This window comes from Pecten maximus, chromosome 9 (genome assembly GCF_902652985.1).
Source record: "Pecten maximus chromosome 9, xPecMax1.1, whole genome shotgun sequence".
Lineage (NCBI taxonomy): Eukaryota > Metazoa > Mollusca > Bivalvia > Pectinida > Pectinidae > Pecten > Pecten maximus.
The window spans coordinates 23,266,570-23,284,121 of NC_047023.1; the positions used below are offsets into that span (position 1 = coordinate 23,266,570).

General features: G+C 39.0%; 1 protein-coding gene across 8 annotated transcripts in view; it reads left to right on the forward strand.

Moving 5' to 3' along the window:
- LOC117334354 (WD repeat-containing protein 93-like) overlaps nt 1-17,552 on the forward strand; it is a 38,915-nt gene that overhangs the window by 11,244 nt on the left and 10,119 nt on the right. For 7 of the 8 annotated variants that reach the window (XR_004534133.1, XM_033893920.1, XM_033893921.1 and 4 more), the window contains exons 7-15: nt 5,644-5,758; nt 6,710-6,724; nt 13,549-13,732; nt 14,115-14,185; nt 14,303-14,383; nt 14,549-14,680; nt 16,133-16,346; nt 16,814-16,874; nt 17,035-17,191. Coding sequence is in view for 7 of the 8 variants with exons in the window: in XM_033893920.1 (XP_033749811.1) it covers nt 5,644-5,758; nt 6,710-6,724; nt 13,549-13,732; nt 14,115-14,185; nt 14,303-14,383; nt 14,549-14,680; nt 16,133-16,346; nt 16,814-16,874; nt 17,035-17,191 (1,030 nt within the window). In the remaining variant the exon portion in view is untranslated. The remainder of the gene's footprint in view (nt 1-5,643; nt 5,759-6,709; nt 6,725-13,548; nt 13,733-14,114; nt 14,186-14,302; nt 14,384-14,548; nt 14,681-16,132; nt 16,347-16,813; nt 16,875-17,034; nt 17,192-17,552) is intronic. The other variant, XM_033893922.1, reaches the window with a different exon arrangement.

The window sequence follows — 17,552 nt, forward strand, 5'->3', positions numbered from 1 at the left end:
GGCACTGGGGGAATTTACGTCTTACAGACACTTTCTTGTTAATAAGAGAATTAGTAGGATTTATTATTAGATATTAGACTAGGTCTTGTACAATTTATGCTTTGTACATTTTTTATTTAATCAATTATGAATTGTATAACCCTTCCTCCTACCCTTCTGGGCTGCTACCGATTTACATACAACCTGTTATATAAGGATATATACATATAGTACATTAATCCTCTCTTAACAGTGGTACCTGCTTAGATTATACTTTGTTAAAATGTAAAGTTTGAAGCTTTAGCTTTTCAAAGAAAACAAACATAATACATTTTCATGAAATATTTTCTTGAGATTGGTAATTAAGTCAGATTTTTGTATGTCCCAGCCGGTATAGTATTTTAAGCATGAAGTCTCAGTGACGACACACTCTTGTCACCTATGAGATGAGACAACACACTCTTGTCACCTATCAGATGAGACGACAGACTCTTGTCACCTATCAGACGAGACGACACACTCTTGTCACCTATCAGACGAGACGACAGACTCTTGTCACCTATCAGACGAGACGACACACTCTTGTCACCTATCAGACGAGACGACACACTCTTGTCAGCTATCAGACGAGACGACACACTCTTGTTACCTATCAGACGAGACGACACACTCTTGTCACCTATCAGAAGAGACGACACACTCTTGTCACCTATCAGACGAGACGACACACTCTTGTCACCTATGAGACAAGACGACACACTCTTGTCACCTATCAGACGAGACGACACACTCTTGTCACCTATCAGACGAGACGACACACTCTTGTCACCTATCAGACGAGACGACACACTCTTGTCACCTATCAGACGAGACGACACACTCTTGTCACCTATCAGACGAGACGACACACTCTTGTCACCTATCAGACGAGACGACACACTCTTGTCACCTATCAGACGAGACGACACACTCTTGTCACCTATCAGACGAGACGACACACTCTTGTCACCTATCAGACGAGACGACACACTCTTGTCACCTATCAGACGAGACGACACACTCTTGTCACCTATCAGACGAGACGACACACTCTTGTCACCTATCAGACGAGACGACACACTCTTGTCACCTATCAGACGAGACGACACACTCTTGTCACCTATCAGACAGAATGACACACTCTTGTCACCTATCAGACGAGACGACACACTCTTGTCACCTATCAGACGAGACGACACACTCTTGTCACCTATCAGACGAGACGACACACTCTTGTCACCTATCAGACGAGACGACACACTCTTGTCACCTATCAGACGAGACGACACACTCTTGTCACCTATCAGACGAGACGACACACTGTTGTCACCTATCAGACGAGAAGACAGACTCTTGTCACCTATCAGATGAGACGACACACTCTTGTCACCTATCAGACGAGACGACACACTCTTGTCACCTATCAGACGAGAAGACACACTCTTGTCACCTATCAGACGAGACGACACACTCTTGTCACCTATCAGACGAGACGACACACTCTTGTCACCTATCAGACGAGACGACACACTCTTGTCACCTATCAGACGAGACGACACACTCTTGTCACCTATCAGACGAGACGACACACTCTTGTCACCTATCAGACGAGACGACACACTCTTGTCACCTATCAGACGAGACGACACACTCTTGTCACCTATCAGACGAGACGACATACTCTTGTCACCTATGAGACAAGACGACACACTCTTGTCACCTATCAGACGAGACGACAGACTCTTGTCACCTATCAGACGAGACGACACACTCTTGTCACCTATCAGACGAGACGACACACTCTTGTCACCTATCAGACGAGACGACACACTCTTGTCACCTATCAGACGAGACGACAGACTATTGTCACCTATGAGACGAGACGACACACTCTTGTCACCTATGAGATGAGACGACACACTCTTGTCACCTATGAGACAAGACGACACACTCTTGTCACCTATCAGACGAGAAGACAGACTCTTGTCACCTATCAGACGAGACGATACACTCTTGTCACCTATCAGACGAGACGACACACTCTTGTCACCTATCAGACGAGACGACACACTCTTGTCACCTATCAGACGAGACGACACACTCTTGTCACCTATCAGACGAGACGACACACTCTTATCACCTATCAGACGAGACGACACACTGTTGTCACCTATCAGACGAGAAGACAGACTCTTGTCACCTATCAGACGAGACGACACACTCTTGTCACCTATCAGACGAGACGACACACTCTTGTCACCTATCAGACGAGACGACAGACTATTGTCACCTATGAGACGAGACGACACACTCTTGTCACCTATGAGATGAGACGACACACTCTTGTCACCTATGAGACAAGACGACACACTCTTGTCACCTATCAGACGAGAAGACAGACTCTTGTCACCTATCAGACGAGACGATACACTCTTGTCACCTATCAGACGAGACGACACACTCTTGTCACCTATCAGACGAGACGACACACTCTTGTCACCTATCAGACGAGACGACACACTCTTGTCACCTATCAGACGAGACGACACACTCTTATCACCTATCAGACGAGACGACACACTGTTGTCACCTATCAGACGAGAAGACAGACTCTTGTCACCTATCAGACGAGACGACACACTCTTGTCACCTATCAGACGAGACGATACACTCTTGTCACCTATCAGACGAGACGACACACTCTTGTCACCTATCAGACGAGACGACACACTCTTGTCACCTATCAGACGAGACGACACACTCTTGTCACCTATCAGACGAGACGACACACTCTTATCACCTATCAGACGAGACGACACACTGTTGTCACCTATCAGACGAGACGACACGACTCTTGTCACCTATCAGACGAGACGACACACTCTTGTCACCTATGACACGAGACGACACACTCTTGTCACCTATCAACGAGACGACACACTCTTGTCACCTATGAGACAAGACGACACACTCTTGTCACCTATCAGACGAGACGACACACTCTTGTCACCTATCAGACGAGACGACACACTCTTGTCACCTATCAGACGAGACGACACACTCTTGTCACCTATCAGACGAGACGACACACTCTTGTCACCTATCAGATGAGACGACACACTCTTGTCACCTATCAGACGAGACGACACACTCTTGTCACCTATCAGACGAGACGACACACTCTTGTCACCTATCAGACAAGACGACACACTCTTGTCACCTATCAGACGAGACGACACACTCTTGTCACCTATCAGACGAGACGACACACTCTTGTCACCTATCAGACTGAGACGACACACTCTTGTCACCTATCAGACGAGACGACACACTCTTGTCACCTATCAGACGAGACGACACACTCTTGTCACCTATGAGAGGAATGACTAGTGAAGTGTATGATTCCTCTGTCAGTTGTTTACTGAAGGTGACAATGTATAGTCATTGAAACATACTTAAAATCTTATACTCACAGGTCGTGATTATTCCAGATGATTCTCACTACTGGTGTACGTAGTATTGATAAAGTGAAGCCCTTGTTATATGGTTAAGTGAACCATACCATAATGGTGAAGTGAACCCGATAGCCAATAAAACATTTAGTGAAGAAAAGTCAATTGAAAACAAATCATAGGGTTTCACTTTACCTTGTTGGGTTCATTTCACCATAATGGTAATTTGACCGTGGTTCATTTCGTCATGCTTCAAAATACCATGCCACACCGGTATCTATCCTCTTTTATATACTGTTTGTATCCTTTATCTTACCTACAATATATTAAAGCAGATAGATAGAATCATTTCGAACTAGCTTGTTAAAAACTATTCACGCAATACTGTTTAATATGTGGATCAATAGCTGTTTTGATTTATTTGCTTCTATCTTTATTTTTACTTTGATATTGATCTGACCTGTTTAACTGTATTCTTTTTTCTACAATTAACATTCTGCCCTTGTCTACACAGTTATCTCGCTTTCCTATCAAAGGGAAAGGTCGTAGCCACGTAACCTGGAAAGTAAGATCTAATGCTTTGCTTTTCATTTAGCTTATTATACACCAATATACACTCTGGCTATAGTGTGAGTCACTTTATGATGCCACTACAATATTGTACAATTACAGCCTTCTGGTGAGGTTAATATAGGGTTTTATTAACAGGAAAATGATATAATAACCAGGGAATAAAAGGAAGGTCAGTATTTATTTCATGTCAATAAAGCCATGTACATGTATCAACCAAAAGCAAAAAGCTGTATCATTTACTGTAGTAAAAGAATCTAATGATGAAATGTGTCTTTAATGATGTCTTAAAGTATCACAAATTAAAGATATAACTGTCACAGAACTTGTTTTGTATGGCTGGTTAATATGACTTGTTATTCAGCATTACATGACACTTTTCCAGTAAACCTAGAAGGATGCATATGGAGAAGATCATTTTGTTGTAATAAACACACTTGTTGTTGGCTGGATAAGTGATATGTTTGGTAGTGGATGCACCAACTACTGAGACAAACACTCGGGCTGCATGGCTAGTGCGAATCACCTCATTTTTTACCAGTTTGATATTTGAATTTAGAGGTGCCAGATCACTTTTTTTGAAACCTATTTTGAAGTCATGTTCATCTGTTCTTTATTTTGCAAAACTGAATTGTTGTTTTAAAAATAATTCAACATTCGATAGTAGTATAGGGAATTTAAAAAAAAAAAAATCTGGGGTAAACATTTTTTTGAAGAGAAGTGATATCATCCTCTTTTCTAAATGTGAGTGGTGTAAACAAGAAACCCTCCATATTTAAAATCAAGTATAGTACAAATTACTGCAATAAGATAAAAAATAATTTCTATCCATTGGAAATGTAGTGAAATGAATTCGTGTATGTTTAAACATTTATTGCCAAGTATAGAGACTGTATATGTTTCTCTGTGATGTGGACTTTCAAATAGTTTGAGATGCTGAAATAACATCATTACAGAATGTATATATTGGTACTGATATATAACTGGTGGTCCTTGAAAGCTTATACATAGTATGTTTTAATGGGTTTCGAATATACTATGTCTTAAAAACATTTTTTTGCTTTTTGAATAAGTTTTTTTTTCTGTAGGGATAAAAAAAAAATTCTGAATTAATAAATTAAATTGTTGAATATATAAGGCCCTTTAAAATGGTGGCTAAAAAGACTGAATCCCATGGACCAAATTTTTAATACTGCATGGATTCACCTATGGATATGACATAAACTCAAAACTTACTGAGGTATATGTACCTCTGCCTTGGAGCATGATTCTGTGTGTGTTGGAAAGGAAAAGCTTCCTTCCTGTTGCTTTTTGAATTACCACCCTTCACTTTTTTTAAATGTCCGTGCAATTCATTAAAATTATGTTGTCATTGAGTGATGAGAATATTTAATAATCTCCATGTGTAATCTAGTCTAATATATATTCTAATATAACATTTTTGTAACATTTCATCCTCTTCATTCAAAGTCAGATTAAAACTGCTGGGTTGTTTTAAAGGGTTTACATAATGTTGCAGAGTTACACACTTCAGAATCCTGTGTCAGCCTGAGTTTTTGTTTTCAGACTGAATTCCCATTGATTTTGTCACTGTTAATTGTAGGCACCAGAAAATCAGCCGGAAACAACACCACATCCACCTTCACATCCCGATAAGGCTGCCAAATTCAGTCAGATTTCCCTTGTTATGAAACTAAAGCCCCCACCTACACCTACAGGTAAATATTTTCAAGTATTTTTTTTAACATTGATTTGCAAATTACAATTGTAGTTCTAATTCTTAAAAAAACCTACCAGATATGAAGAACCAATAATACAGCTTTAAAATACACAATCACTTATAATCCTGTCAAGATGCAGCATGGTGCTACCCAGCAATTGAATTAGCCCACTGCCATTTGAGTCAATTTCACAGATAAGAATTGTTCCTTTGTACTTTAATATACAATTGTAGTGCTTTATTTAGATTATATGTATCTACATCATATTTACTTTATAGATTTCTGTTTACAGTATAACATAAGCCGTCTGGGAAGCGGAAGGGGGGGGGGGGGGGGGGACTATAGATTTGCATTGTGTCCGTCTGTCCATCCTTCCGCCCATTATTTTGCCTGTGCTCTATCTCCTACAGTACTGTACATTGCTTGACGCTGAAACTTCATACTTAGGTATGGGTTCACCTGCATAAGGCAGTGTGTCATATATCAAATGTAGGTCAATGTAACCTACATTTTGACCTTTGACCTACACAATAAAAAAGTTTATATGGGCTCTATCTCCTACATTACTTTTCACTGGAACTTCGTATTTGGGGTATGGGTTCAACTGCATGAGGCGGTGTGACATGTATCAGATGTAGGTCAATGTGACCTACATTTTTACCTTTGACCTACACAATGAAAAGGTTTGTATGGACTTTATCTCCTACATTACTTGTTGCTGGAACTTCATATTTTGGGTGTGGGTTCACCTTATTTATTACAAAGTTATCATCTATATATTCTTGGCATATAATTTGACATCCAGTTTGGGACTGTAATTTACCAAATTGTTTTGTTTCTCTGCTCTTGTTATATTGTGGTGTATTTTAGATGTTACAGTAGATAAATATATCAGACATATTACAGTATACTGTGTTTTATCATCTTGTCACATGATTTGACTTCCAGCTGTTGAAAAGAGAGGTAACTTTTTATTTACTGGTTTGCTAGACAGAAACAAATTTATTATAGCACCTCGACTCTTCCCTTCACCTGCATGTTTACCTTAATCTTTCTTAATAAGTTATTGTAAATATTTTGTAAAGGATAAGTTTCAGGTTATATTATAGAAGTGAACAATCTATTAGCTATACTCATTGTCATGTACATGTAACATAATAAAACTAGCACTTTAAGCATGTTGCATTCTGGATAAATTACAGGTAATATTCTATATAATGTAATAAAAATGTTCTCTTTTCACCATTGAGTTTGTCCTGAAATGACCATATCTATTGATATAATACAAAACTGAATCCTGTAATACAAGATAATAATTAAATGTATGACTTATTGCAAAAAAGATTCTACTATAAAATACTACATACAGTATTAACACTCAATTTACATTATCATGTATGTGATTCTCTTATAGTAATTGAAATAACTGGGAAATTAAGCTTGCTTTTTCTAATTTTACTGGTCTCAAAACAAAGACATAATTACTTTTAATTACTAATAGCTATCATGGTTTACAAAAATGATATCATTATTACTTTTAATTATTAAAAGTAATAATGATATCATTTGTGTAAACCATGATAGCTCTTAACATCAGACAGGTATTCTGTGTTAACTTTCAATATATTCTTGCATGGTAATGCATTAAACAAATGTTTAAATTAAAGCTAAACATAAAAAATATCATGTTTTATAAAGTATGTTAGTCATTGAGGAACAATTTGATGGATGCTTACCAAAAAGTGTTATTATTATTGATAGATATTATATACAAGAGCTTTTAGCAGTTGAAATAGTTTCTGTGTTACATTTTGCCATGAGAAAAAGCTAGTGTATTAGGGTGCCTGATAAGATATGTGTGTAACAGAGCGCATGATTAATTAAATTTAAATCACTGCCTCCGCTAGGGATCGAACCCGGGACCTCTGGCTTACTAGTCTTACGCTCAACCGATCGAGCTAAAGAGAAGATCTCCCTAGCCGAGCGGTATATTGCGGCTAGTATTTACCAGGGTTACATGTGTATAATATTTATTTGGTTTCGGGTATCTGTGTATACTATATGTATATAAACATGTATTCTGTAGATATATCAATGTTTACCTTTGCATGTACTTACCTTGTTTTTAGATGTCCACACATACCTTTCTGTTTACTTCATTCACTTTATCATGCATTTTTAGTGTGTTGTCAGGTTTATTGAATTTGCTAAATTCCAAAGAAATGAAATCTTTGACACTCATCATAAGTATCATTGACATGGCCTAAGTTATAGTAAACTTGTGTTTCCATCACCTTTTCATGTTGAAAACTTATTCAGTATAATCCCAACTGCTAGGAATATAAGGTATATCACTCCACTATAAGTATGTAGAAGAACTCCTCTGTTTTGAGATTTTTCATGCTTGTCAGACCTAGTTGTGTGAATGATTTTTGGTCTATGTTGTCACTCTCATCCCCATTGCTTCTTTCTTTGAAGTCGAAACGTATTTCTGCTTTACTGTCAAAATATGTTCAATTCCACTAGACATACTGTCAAAATGTATCACCACACAATAGTCATACTTTCAAAATGTATCACCACACACTGGTCATACTGTCAAAATGTATCACCACACACCGGCCATACTTTCAAAATGTATCACCACACACTGGCCATACTGTCAAATATATCACCACACACCGGTCATACTGTCAAAATGTATCACCACACACCGGTCATACTGTCAAAATGTATCACCACACACTGGTCGTACTGTCAAAATGTATCCACACACTGGTCGTACTGTCAAAATGTATCACCACACACATTACTCATACTGTCAAAATGTATCACCACACACTGGTCATACTGTCAAAATGTATAACCACACACTGGCCATACTATCAAAATGTATCCACACACACTCGCCATACTGTCAAAATGTATCACCACACACCGGTCATACTGTCAAAATGTATCACCACACACTGGCCATACTGTCAAAATGTATCACCACACACTGGTCATACTGTCAAAATGTATCACCACACACTGGTCATACTGTCAAAATGTATCACCACACACCGGTCATACTTTCAAAATATATCACCACACACCGGTCATACTGTCAAAATGTATCACCACACACTGGTCATATTGTCAAAATGTATCACCACACACCGGCAATACTGTCAAAATGTATCACCACACACCGGCAATACTGTCAAAATGTACCACCACACACATTAGTCATACTGTCAAAATGTATAACCACACACTGGTCATACTGTCAAAATGTATCACCACACACTAGTCATACTGTCAAAATGTATCACCATACACTGGCCATACTGTCAAAATGTATCACCACACATTAGCCATACTGTCAAAATGTATCACCACACACATTACTCATACTGTCAAAATGTATCACCACACACTGGCCATACTGTCAAAATGTATAACCACACACTGGCCATACTGTCAAAATGTATCACCACACACTGGTCATACTGTCAAAATGTATCAACACACACATTAGTCATACTATCAAAAAGTATCATCAACACACACATTAGTCATACTGTCAAAATGTATCACCACATACTGGTCATACTGTCAAAATGTATCACCACACACTGGTCATACTGTCAAAATGTATCACCACACACTGGCCATACTATCAAAATGTATCCACACACACTCGCCATACTGTCAAAATGTATCACCACACACCGGCCATACTGTCAAAATATCACCACACACCGGTCATACTGTCAAAATGTATCACCACACACTGGCCATACTGTCAAAATGTATCACCACACTGGTCATACTGTCAAAATGTATCACCACACACTGGCCATACTGTCAAAATGTATCACCACACACCGGCCATCCTGTCAAAATGTATCACCTCACACTGGCCATACTGTCAAATATATCACCACACACTGGTCATACTGTCAAAATGTATCACCACACACTGGCCATACTGTCAAATATATCACCACACACTGGCCATACTGTCAAAATGTATCACCACACACTGGTCATATTGTCGAAATGTATCACCACACACTGGCCATCCTGTCAAAATGTATAACCACACACTGGCCATACTATCAAAATGTATCCACACACACTCGCCATACTGTCAAAATGTATCACCACACACCGGCCATACTGTCAAAATGTATCACCACACACCGGTCATACTGTCAAATATATCACCACACACTGGCCATACTGTCAAAATGTATCACCACACACTGGTCATATTGTCGAAATGTATCACCATACACTGGCCATCCTGTCAAAATGTATAACCACACACTGGCCATACTATCAAAATGTATCCACACACACTCGCCATACTGTCAAAATGTATCACCACACACCGGCCATACTGTCAAAATGTATCACCACACACCGGTCATACTGTCAAAATGTATCACCACACACTGGCCATACTGTCAAAATGTATCACAACACACTGGCCATACTGTCAAAATGTATCACAACACACTGGTCATACTGTCAAAATGTATCACCACACACTGGTCATACTGTCAAAATGTATCACCACACACTGGCCATACTGTCAAAATGTATCACCACACACTGGTCATACTGTCAAAATGTATCACCACACATTAGTCATACTGTCAAAATGTATCACTACACACTGGCCATACTGTCAAAATGTATCACCACACACTAGTCATACTGTCAAAATGTATCACCACACACTGGCCATACTGTCAAAATGTATCCACACACTGGTCATACTGTCAAAATGTATCACCACACACCGGCCACACTGTCAAAATGTATCCACACACTGGTCATACTGTCAAAATGTATCACCAAACACCAGTCACACTGTCAAAATGTATAACCACACACCGGCCATACTGTCAAAATGTATCACCACACACTGGTCATACTGTCAAAATGTATCACCACACATTAGTCATACTGTCAAAATGTATCGCCACACACTGGTAATACTGTCAAAATGTATCACCACACACTGGTCGTACTGTCAAAATGTATCACCACACACTGGTCATACTGTCAAAATGTATCACAACACACCGACAATACTGTCAAAATGTATCACCACACACTGGCCATACTGTCAAAATGTATCACCACACACCGGTCATACTGTCACAATGTATCACCACACACATTAGTCATACTGTCAAAATGTAACACAACACACTGGTCATACTGTCAAAATGTATCACCACACACTGGCCATACTGTCAAAATGTATCACAACACACTGGTCATACTGTCAAAATGTATCACCACACACTGGTCATACTGTCAAAATGTATCACCACACACTGGCCATACTGTCAAAATGTATCACCACACACCGGCCATACTGTCAAAATGTATCACAACACACCGACAATACTGTCAAAATGTAACACAACACACTGGTCATACTGTCAAAATGTATCACCACACACTGGCCATACTGTCAAAATGTATCACAACACACTGGTCATACTGTCAAAATGTATCACCACACACTGGTCATACTGTCAAAATGTATCACCACACACTGGCCATACTGTCAAAATGTATCACCACACACTGGCCATACTGTCAAAATGTATCACCACACACTGGTCATACTGTCAAAATGTATCACCACACACTGGTCATACTGTCAAAATGTATCACCACACACTGGCCATACTGTCAAAATGTATCACCACACATTAGTCACACTGTCAAAATGTATCCACACACACTGGCCATACTGTCAAAATGTATCACCACACACCAGTCACACTGTCAAAATGTATAACCACACACTGGCCATACTGTCAAAATGTATCACCACACACTGGTCATACTGTCAAAATGTATCACCACACATTAGTCATACTGTCAAAATGTATCCCAACACACTGGTAATTCTGTCAAAATGTATCACAACACACTGGCCATACTGTCAAAATGTATCACAACACACTGGTCATACTGTCAAAATGTATCACCACACACTGGTCATACTGTCAAAATGTATCACCACACACTGGCCATACTGTCAAAATGTATCACCACACACCTGGCCATACTGTCAAAATGTATCACCACACACTGGTCATACTGTCAAAATGTATCACCACACACTGGTCATACTGTCAAAATGTATCACCACACACTGGCCATACTGTCAAAATGTATCACCACACACTGGTCATACTGTCAAAATGTATCACCACACACTGGTCATACTGTCAAAATGTATCACCACACACTGGTCACACTGTCAAAATGTATCACCACACACCTGGCCATACTGTCAAAATGTATCACCACACACTAGTCATACTGTCAAAATGTATCACCACACACCGGCCATACTGTCAAAATGTATCACCACACACTGGTCATACTGTCAAAATGTATCACCACACACCAGTCACACTGTCAAAATGTATCACCACACACTGGTCATACTGTCAAAATGTATCACCACACACTGGTCACACTGTCAAAATGTATAACCACACCTTGGTCATACTGTCAAAATGTATCACAACACACCGACAATACTGTCAAAATGTATCACCACACACTGGCCATACTGTCAAAATGTATCACCACACACCGGTCATACTGTCAAAATGTATCACCACACACTGGTCATACTGTCAAAATGTATCACCACACACTGGTCATATTGTCGAAATGTATCACCACACACTGGCCATACTGTCAAAATGTATCACCACACACTGGTCATACTGTCAAAATGTATCCACACACTGGTCATACTGTCAAAATGTATCACCACACACTGGTCATGCTGTCAAAATGTATCACCACACACTGGCCATACTGTCAAAATGTATCACCACACATTAGTCATACTGTCAAAATGTATCACCACACACCGACAATACTGTCAAAATGTATCCACACACTGGTCATACTGTCAAAATGTATCACCACACACTGGTCATACTGTCAAAATGTATCACCACACACTGGCCATACTGTCAAAATGTATCACCACACACTGGTCATACTGTCAAAATGTATCACCACACACTGGCCATACTGTCAAAATGTATCACCACACACCGGTCATACTGTCAAAATGTATCTCCACACACCGACAATACTGTCAAAATGTATCACCACACATTAGCCATACTGTCAAAATGTATCACCACACACTGGCCATACTGTCAAAATGTATCACCACACACCGGCCATCCTGTCAAAATGTATCACCACACACCAGTCACACTGTCAAAATGTATAACCACACACTGGCCATACTGTCAAAATGTATCACCACACACCGGCCATCCTGTCAAAATGTATCGCCACACACTAGTCAGAATTTCAAGGTATGTCTGCTGCCATGTTGTATCCTAGTCACGACAGGCTAACTTATTGTGGGGCTTATTATTGTTAAAGATATGAAAGGAATTTTATAGATTACTAAAATGGAAACGTTCCTTGTACTCTTATCTTTAAAGTTTGGATAGTTTAAAATCAAAGATTGAAATGGAACATAATAAATACAAAATATAAGGGAATATGGAGGATGACGATGTGTAAAATGGAACATAACGAATACGAAATGTAAGGGAATATGGAGGATGACGATGTGTAGAATGGAACATAATAGATACAACATGTAAGGGAATATGGAAGATGACGATGTGTAGAATGGAACATAATAAATACAAACGCGAGGGAATTTGTACGATGGCAGTGTGTAGAAAGGAACAGAATAAAAATATATATAATGCTTGGTCCAGGTAACCTGGCCCCATCCATCCACGGAGCATGTCAAAAAGTGGACAGTGGGGAGGTAATAGGGACTGGTCAAAACCACATATTGACCACCAGCCATCTGGATCTGAGAACCGAAATATTTGAGAATAACTACAAGCACATGTTAGACTACCTGCCAAAGGAAGAAAAGATGATAGATCTTATCAGGTAATATAACACGAAACAACAACTTAAAATTGACACAAGGAGTGAAATATGTATGCACATGTATATATAGACCCTATGAAAGGTACAACGAGAACAAAAGCAGGTTTTTCTTAACGACAGCTGAAATGTAGATCTAGGTCAAATCTGGTTTAAGTCGCATCCTCAACATGAAAATCGGAATGGTAACAACGGAAACGTAATTTTGAAGTTTCAAAAGGAGAACCTGTTCTACAAATTGGGATGCTATAGTGTCTTATTAAAAAGGATGCGAAATTAAAAGAAACTGTTTTCCAGCAATTAGATTTATGACAACCAATAGTCTGACAATTGGAATTTAGCTCTCGTTATCAATACTCACATGCATTTAATATTCTGTTTTCAGAGATGTCAACTTTCATTTTATGACATCTGGCAGATTGATGCACAACCCACAAGAATCTCCAAACAACCCAGGTACTGTATGAATAATTGAACTATACTGGCGGAATGTAAAAGGTATCTTCAGAAAGAAATCATTTCAGTTTTTTAACGAAAGAACAATTCTTCAATTTTCTTTTTCTATTTGTATAGGGAGCCCGACCAATGTTGCTGTGTGGTGGCAGAATAGCACTCATCTGTATCATTACTCTTTATTCAAACAAGCAGCAAAAGGTAAGACATTCCCACTTTACTACATAACCCCTATGTCTTCGGAATCTGAAGAATCTATCATTCAAAACTCTTTAGAAATCTGATCGACCCAACCATACTTCACTATTCTCCTAAAAGTCGTCATGTTTGACCAAGTTGTATATACCTTACTCTACACCATTACAGATGGAGAAATGAAGCCAGATCTGGTGTGGCCGTTTACGAGCAAGATTACTGCCACAACAATGTCTACAGACTCCAACCTGCTGGTCATAGGGTTAGCTTCAGGGAATATCGTTGTATGGGACAGGTACCTCGGTACGTAATTATTGGGCGTCATAATGTAATAGTAAAGGTAAAACTGCTGTAAATACCAGTATGCTAAATTATTCAATCTAAACCTACATAAGTACAAGTAGACTATGGTGTCTGCTTAAACATGTGCCAAACAGAACTTCTATTTTCTGACATTGTAAAACTCATTTTTATTGTGTCAACAACTGTTTTGATTTTTCAAAAATGTCAAATTCACTGGACTTTATGACCGACAATGTTTAAGCAAGCTACAAACATGAGCTTCAAATTCTCCAGATCAAAAACTGTCAATACAGAAACCACACAATGATCCAGATCTAACATTGAATGGTACATGTAGCACAGTTCCAGTTGTCGATCAGACTAAATTCCTCGGACTAATATTCGACTCGAAACTCTGCTTTGTTCGACATATAAAGTATCTAAAGGATAAATGCTCAAACGCATTGAACATTTTACGCCTATTATTCCTTATTGACGGGGGCTCAGACCGGGAAATGTTTTTGCGTCTTTATAGGGCACTTATTCGATCAAAGCTCGGCTATTGCTCCATCGTTTATGGATCGACACGCAATTCTTACTTGCAGGCTTTTCGAACTAACCAGTGAAAAGCCTTTACGTAGAGGCAAATGAGCCACCTTTAAATGACCGAAGGAAAAAGTTGGGCCTACAGTATGCTGCTCAATTGAAGTCAAACTCGAAAAATCCGGCTTTCAATCTTTTTAATCTGCAATACCAAAACATATTCACTCAAAACCAAAAAACTCTGACCAAAATTTGGCTTGAGAATCTCTAACTTTCTACGGGAACTTAACATAAGTTTAGACAACAAAGCCGAGTACACCGTATCTGATGTACCACCGTGGCTTGTCGAAACACCTGGTATTAACCTTACTCTACATGAGAGGGCAAAGTCGAGTGCATTGCCCCAAGAACACAAATCCTGCTTTCGGGAGTGCATTTCTCCGATCATGTTCAGATCTACACTGATGGCTTCAAAGATGGTGAAATGGTCGCAGCAGCATGCTACACCAAGGACCATCAACCCGTTTACCAGACGGTGCCTCTATTTTCTCTGCGGAATCATTTTCACCTCGACCATATCGATTAACACCGCATTAAAAAGGCAATATTTTGTTCCGACTCTCTGTCTGTCCTTCGGAGTTTACAATTACGAGATCCTAAAAACACTCATACAAAACCTTGTCTCGTACTGCAAATGTGGAAATATACGCGAGGGCGAAATTTACGCTCATCACGCCGAGTCCATTTGATCGCGAATATTTCCCATAATATAAATGAACATTTTTATCTATTTTAAACTCCAATAAAATAAAATAAAATAATAGTACCTTGTTTGGCCCTAAATGACCCCTAGCTGTCAATTGGCCTTAAACGCAAATCATGACTGACAAGGCAAGTTGTTAATGAAAGTATCACATTGCTTAATCAAAGGTATGCAAAGAGGGGTTGTGAACGTGACCACGAAGGCGGCTATACAACAGATGTGGTTTTTAGACCCCAGCCTTTGTCCCCAGGATGTCAGTAACTATCCACCGTACGCGACCAAGACAACTGCCTATCTGCTGGTGCAGAGTAGCGATGGCGCAATGTTTTATCTCATGTGTGGGGCAGGTCTTCCCCTAGAGCCATATTATGTTTCACCACCGTGAGTATATTTTATGCTTTCTTAAACAAAAATAGTTTTGGAAAGGGAGTAGATAACACAAGTGTGAGAGGTAGAACTTTACATCGTTATTTTATATTCTTCGTCATTCACACGTATGTTTTAGACAAGGTTTATTAACTGTATTGTATTATTTTAACATTTAATATTGATTTAGCCATGGTCTAGTAATCTAGGGAAACCTCACAATGCTGACCATATGTTTTCAAAATAACAATGTCATCTACATTACATGTATTCTTATCAGTTAGCTAGCTATACATTTAGTTGTATATCCCATAAATTTATTTGTAATGCTAAGACGTCTTTAACTTTTTCAGGATACTAAAAGTTGACAACATTGTCCATTGCTTGTTGAACCACCCAAAGCCAACTTTGAAAGATTTACATCAAAATTGATTGATTTAATGCCAGAGATATTGACATGTTTAATGTTGTATTTATTGTAGAGTGGAAAAAGAAGAAAATATGTTTACAAGGGTGGATCCTATTCCAGGCAAGCCAGAATTGGTATGTTTGATGTTTATATATCTTACCAAGGGATTCATTGGAATGCGATATACTTTTCCTAATATAAAAAAAAACATTTCCCTGAAAACTCACCAATGTTGACGTCATACTGTTAGTCTTAGGTGGTAGATATTGAATCAACAATACGGTACCGTTTCAGACGATGGTTGTTCTTAAAAAAGGCACGATTCAAATCAGACACACCTTACATGGAAATGTCTTGTGCGAGACCAAACTGCCGCCCACTCACCAGGTGGTTACCCCATGGGACCCCATTATCACTACGGCATGCAGGGGAGAGCGTTTGTTTGTCAGAGGTAAGTGATGGAATTCATATGATGTCCTTTACAAGACTTTCAGTAAGCCTCGATGCGTTTGGCTTACTAAAATCATATTTGACTCTTTTGTGTCAAACGGCATGTTTATTTGGATTTTGAGACAAATGTCATGGAAAATGTTTCTGAATCCTAAAAATACTAGTTGTCAATTATCATCCTAAAGTGCCGACTATTTGATAATCACAATAAACATGTACCTCTTTGAGTCGATCATGCCTTACAAATTATTCAGCTCAAAAGCGCGTTTTAAACGCAATCAAAGAGAATATTGAGTGTTTGCCAAGTAACATTCCCCATACCAATGTAAAGTGGTGTCGAAGGGAAAGGGCTGGTTCTTCCG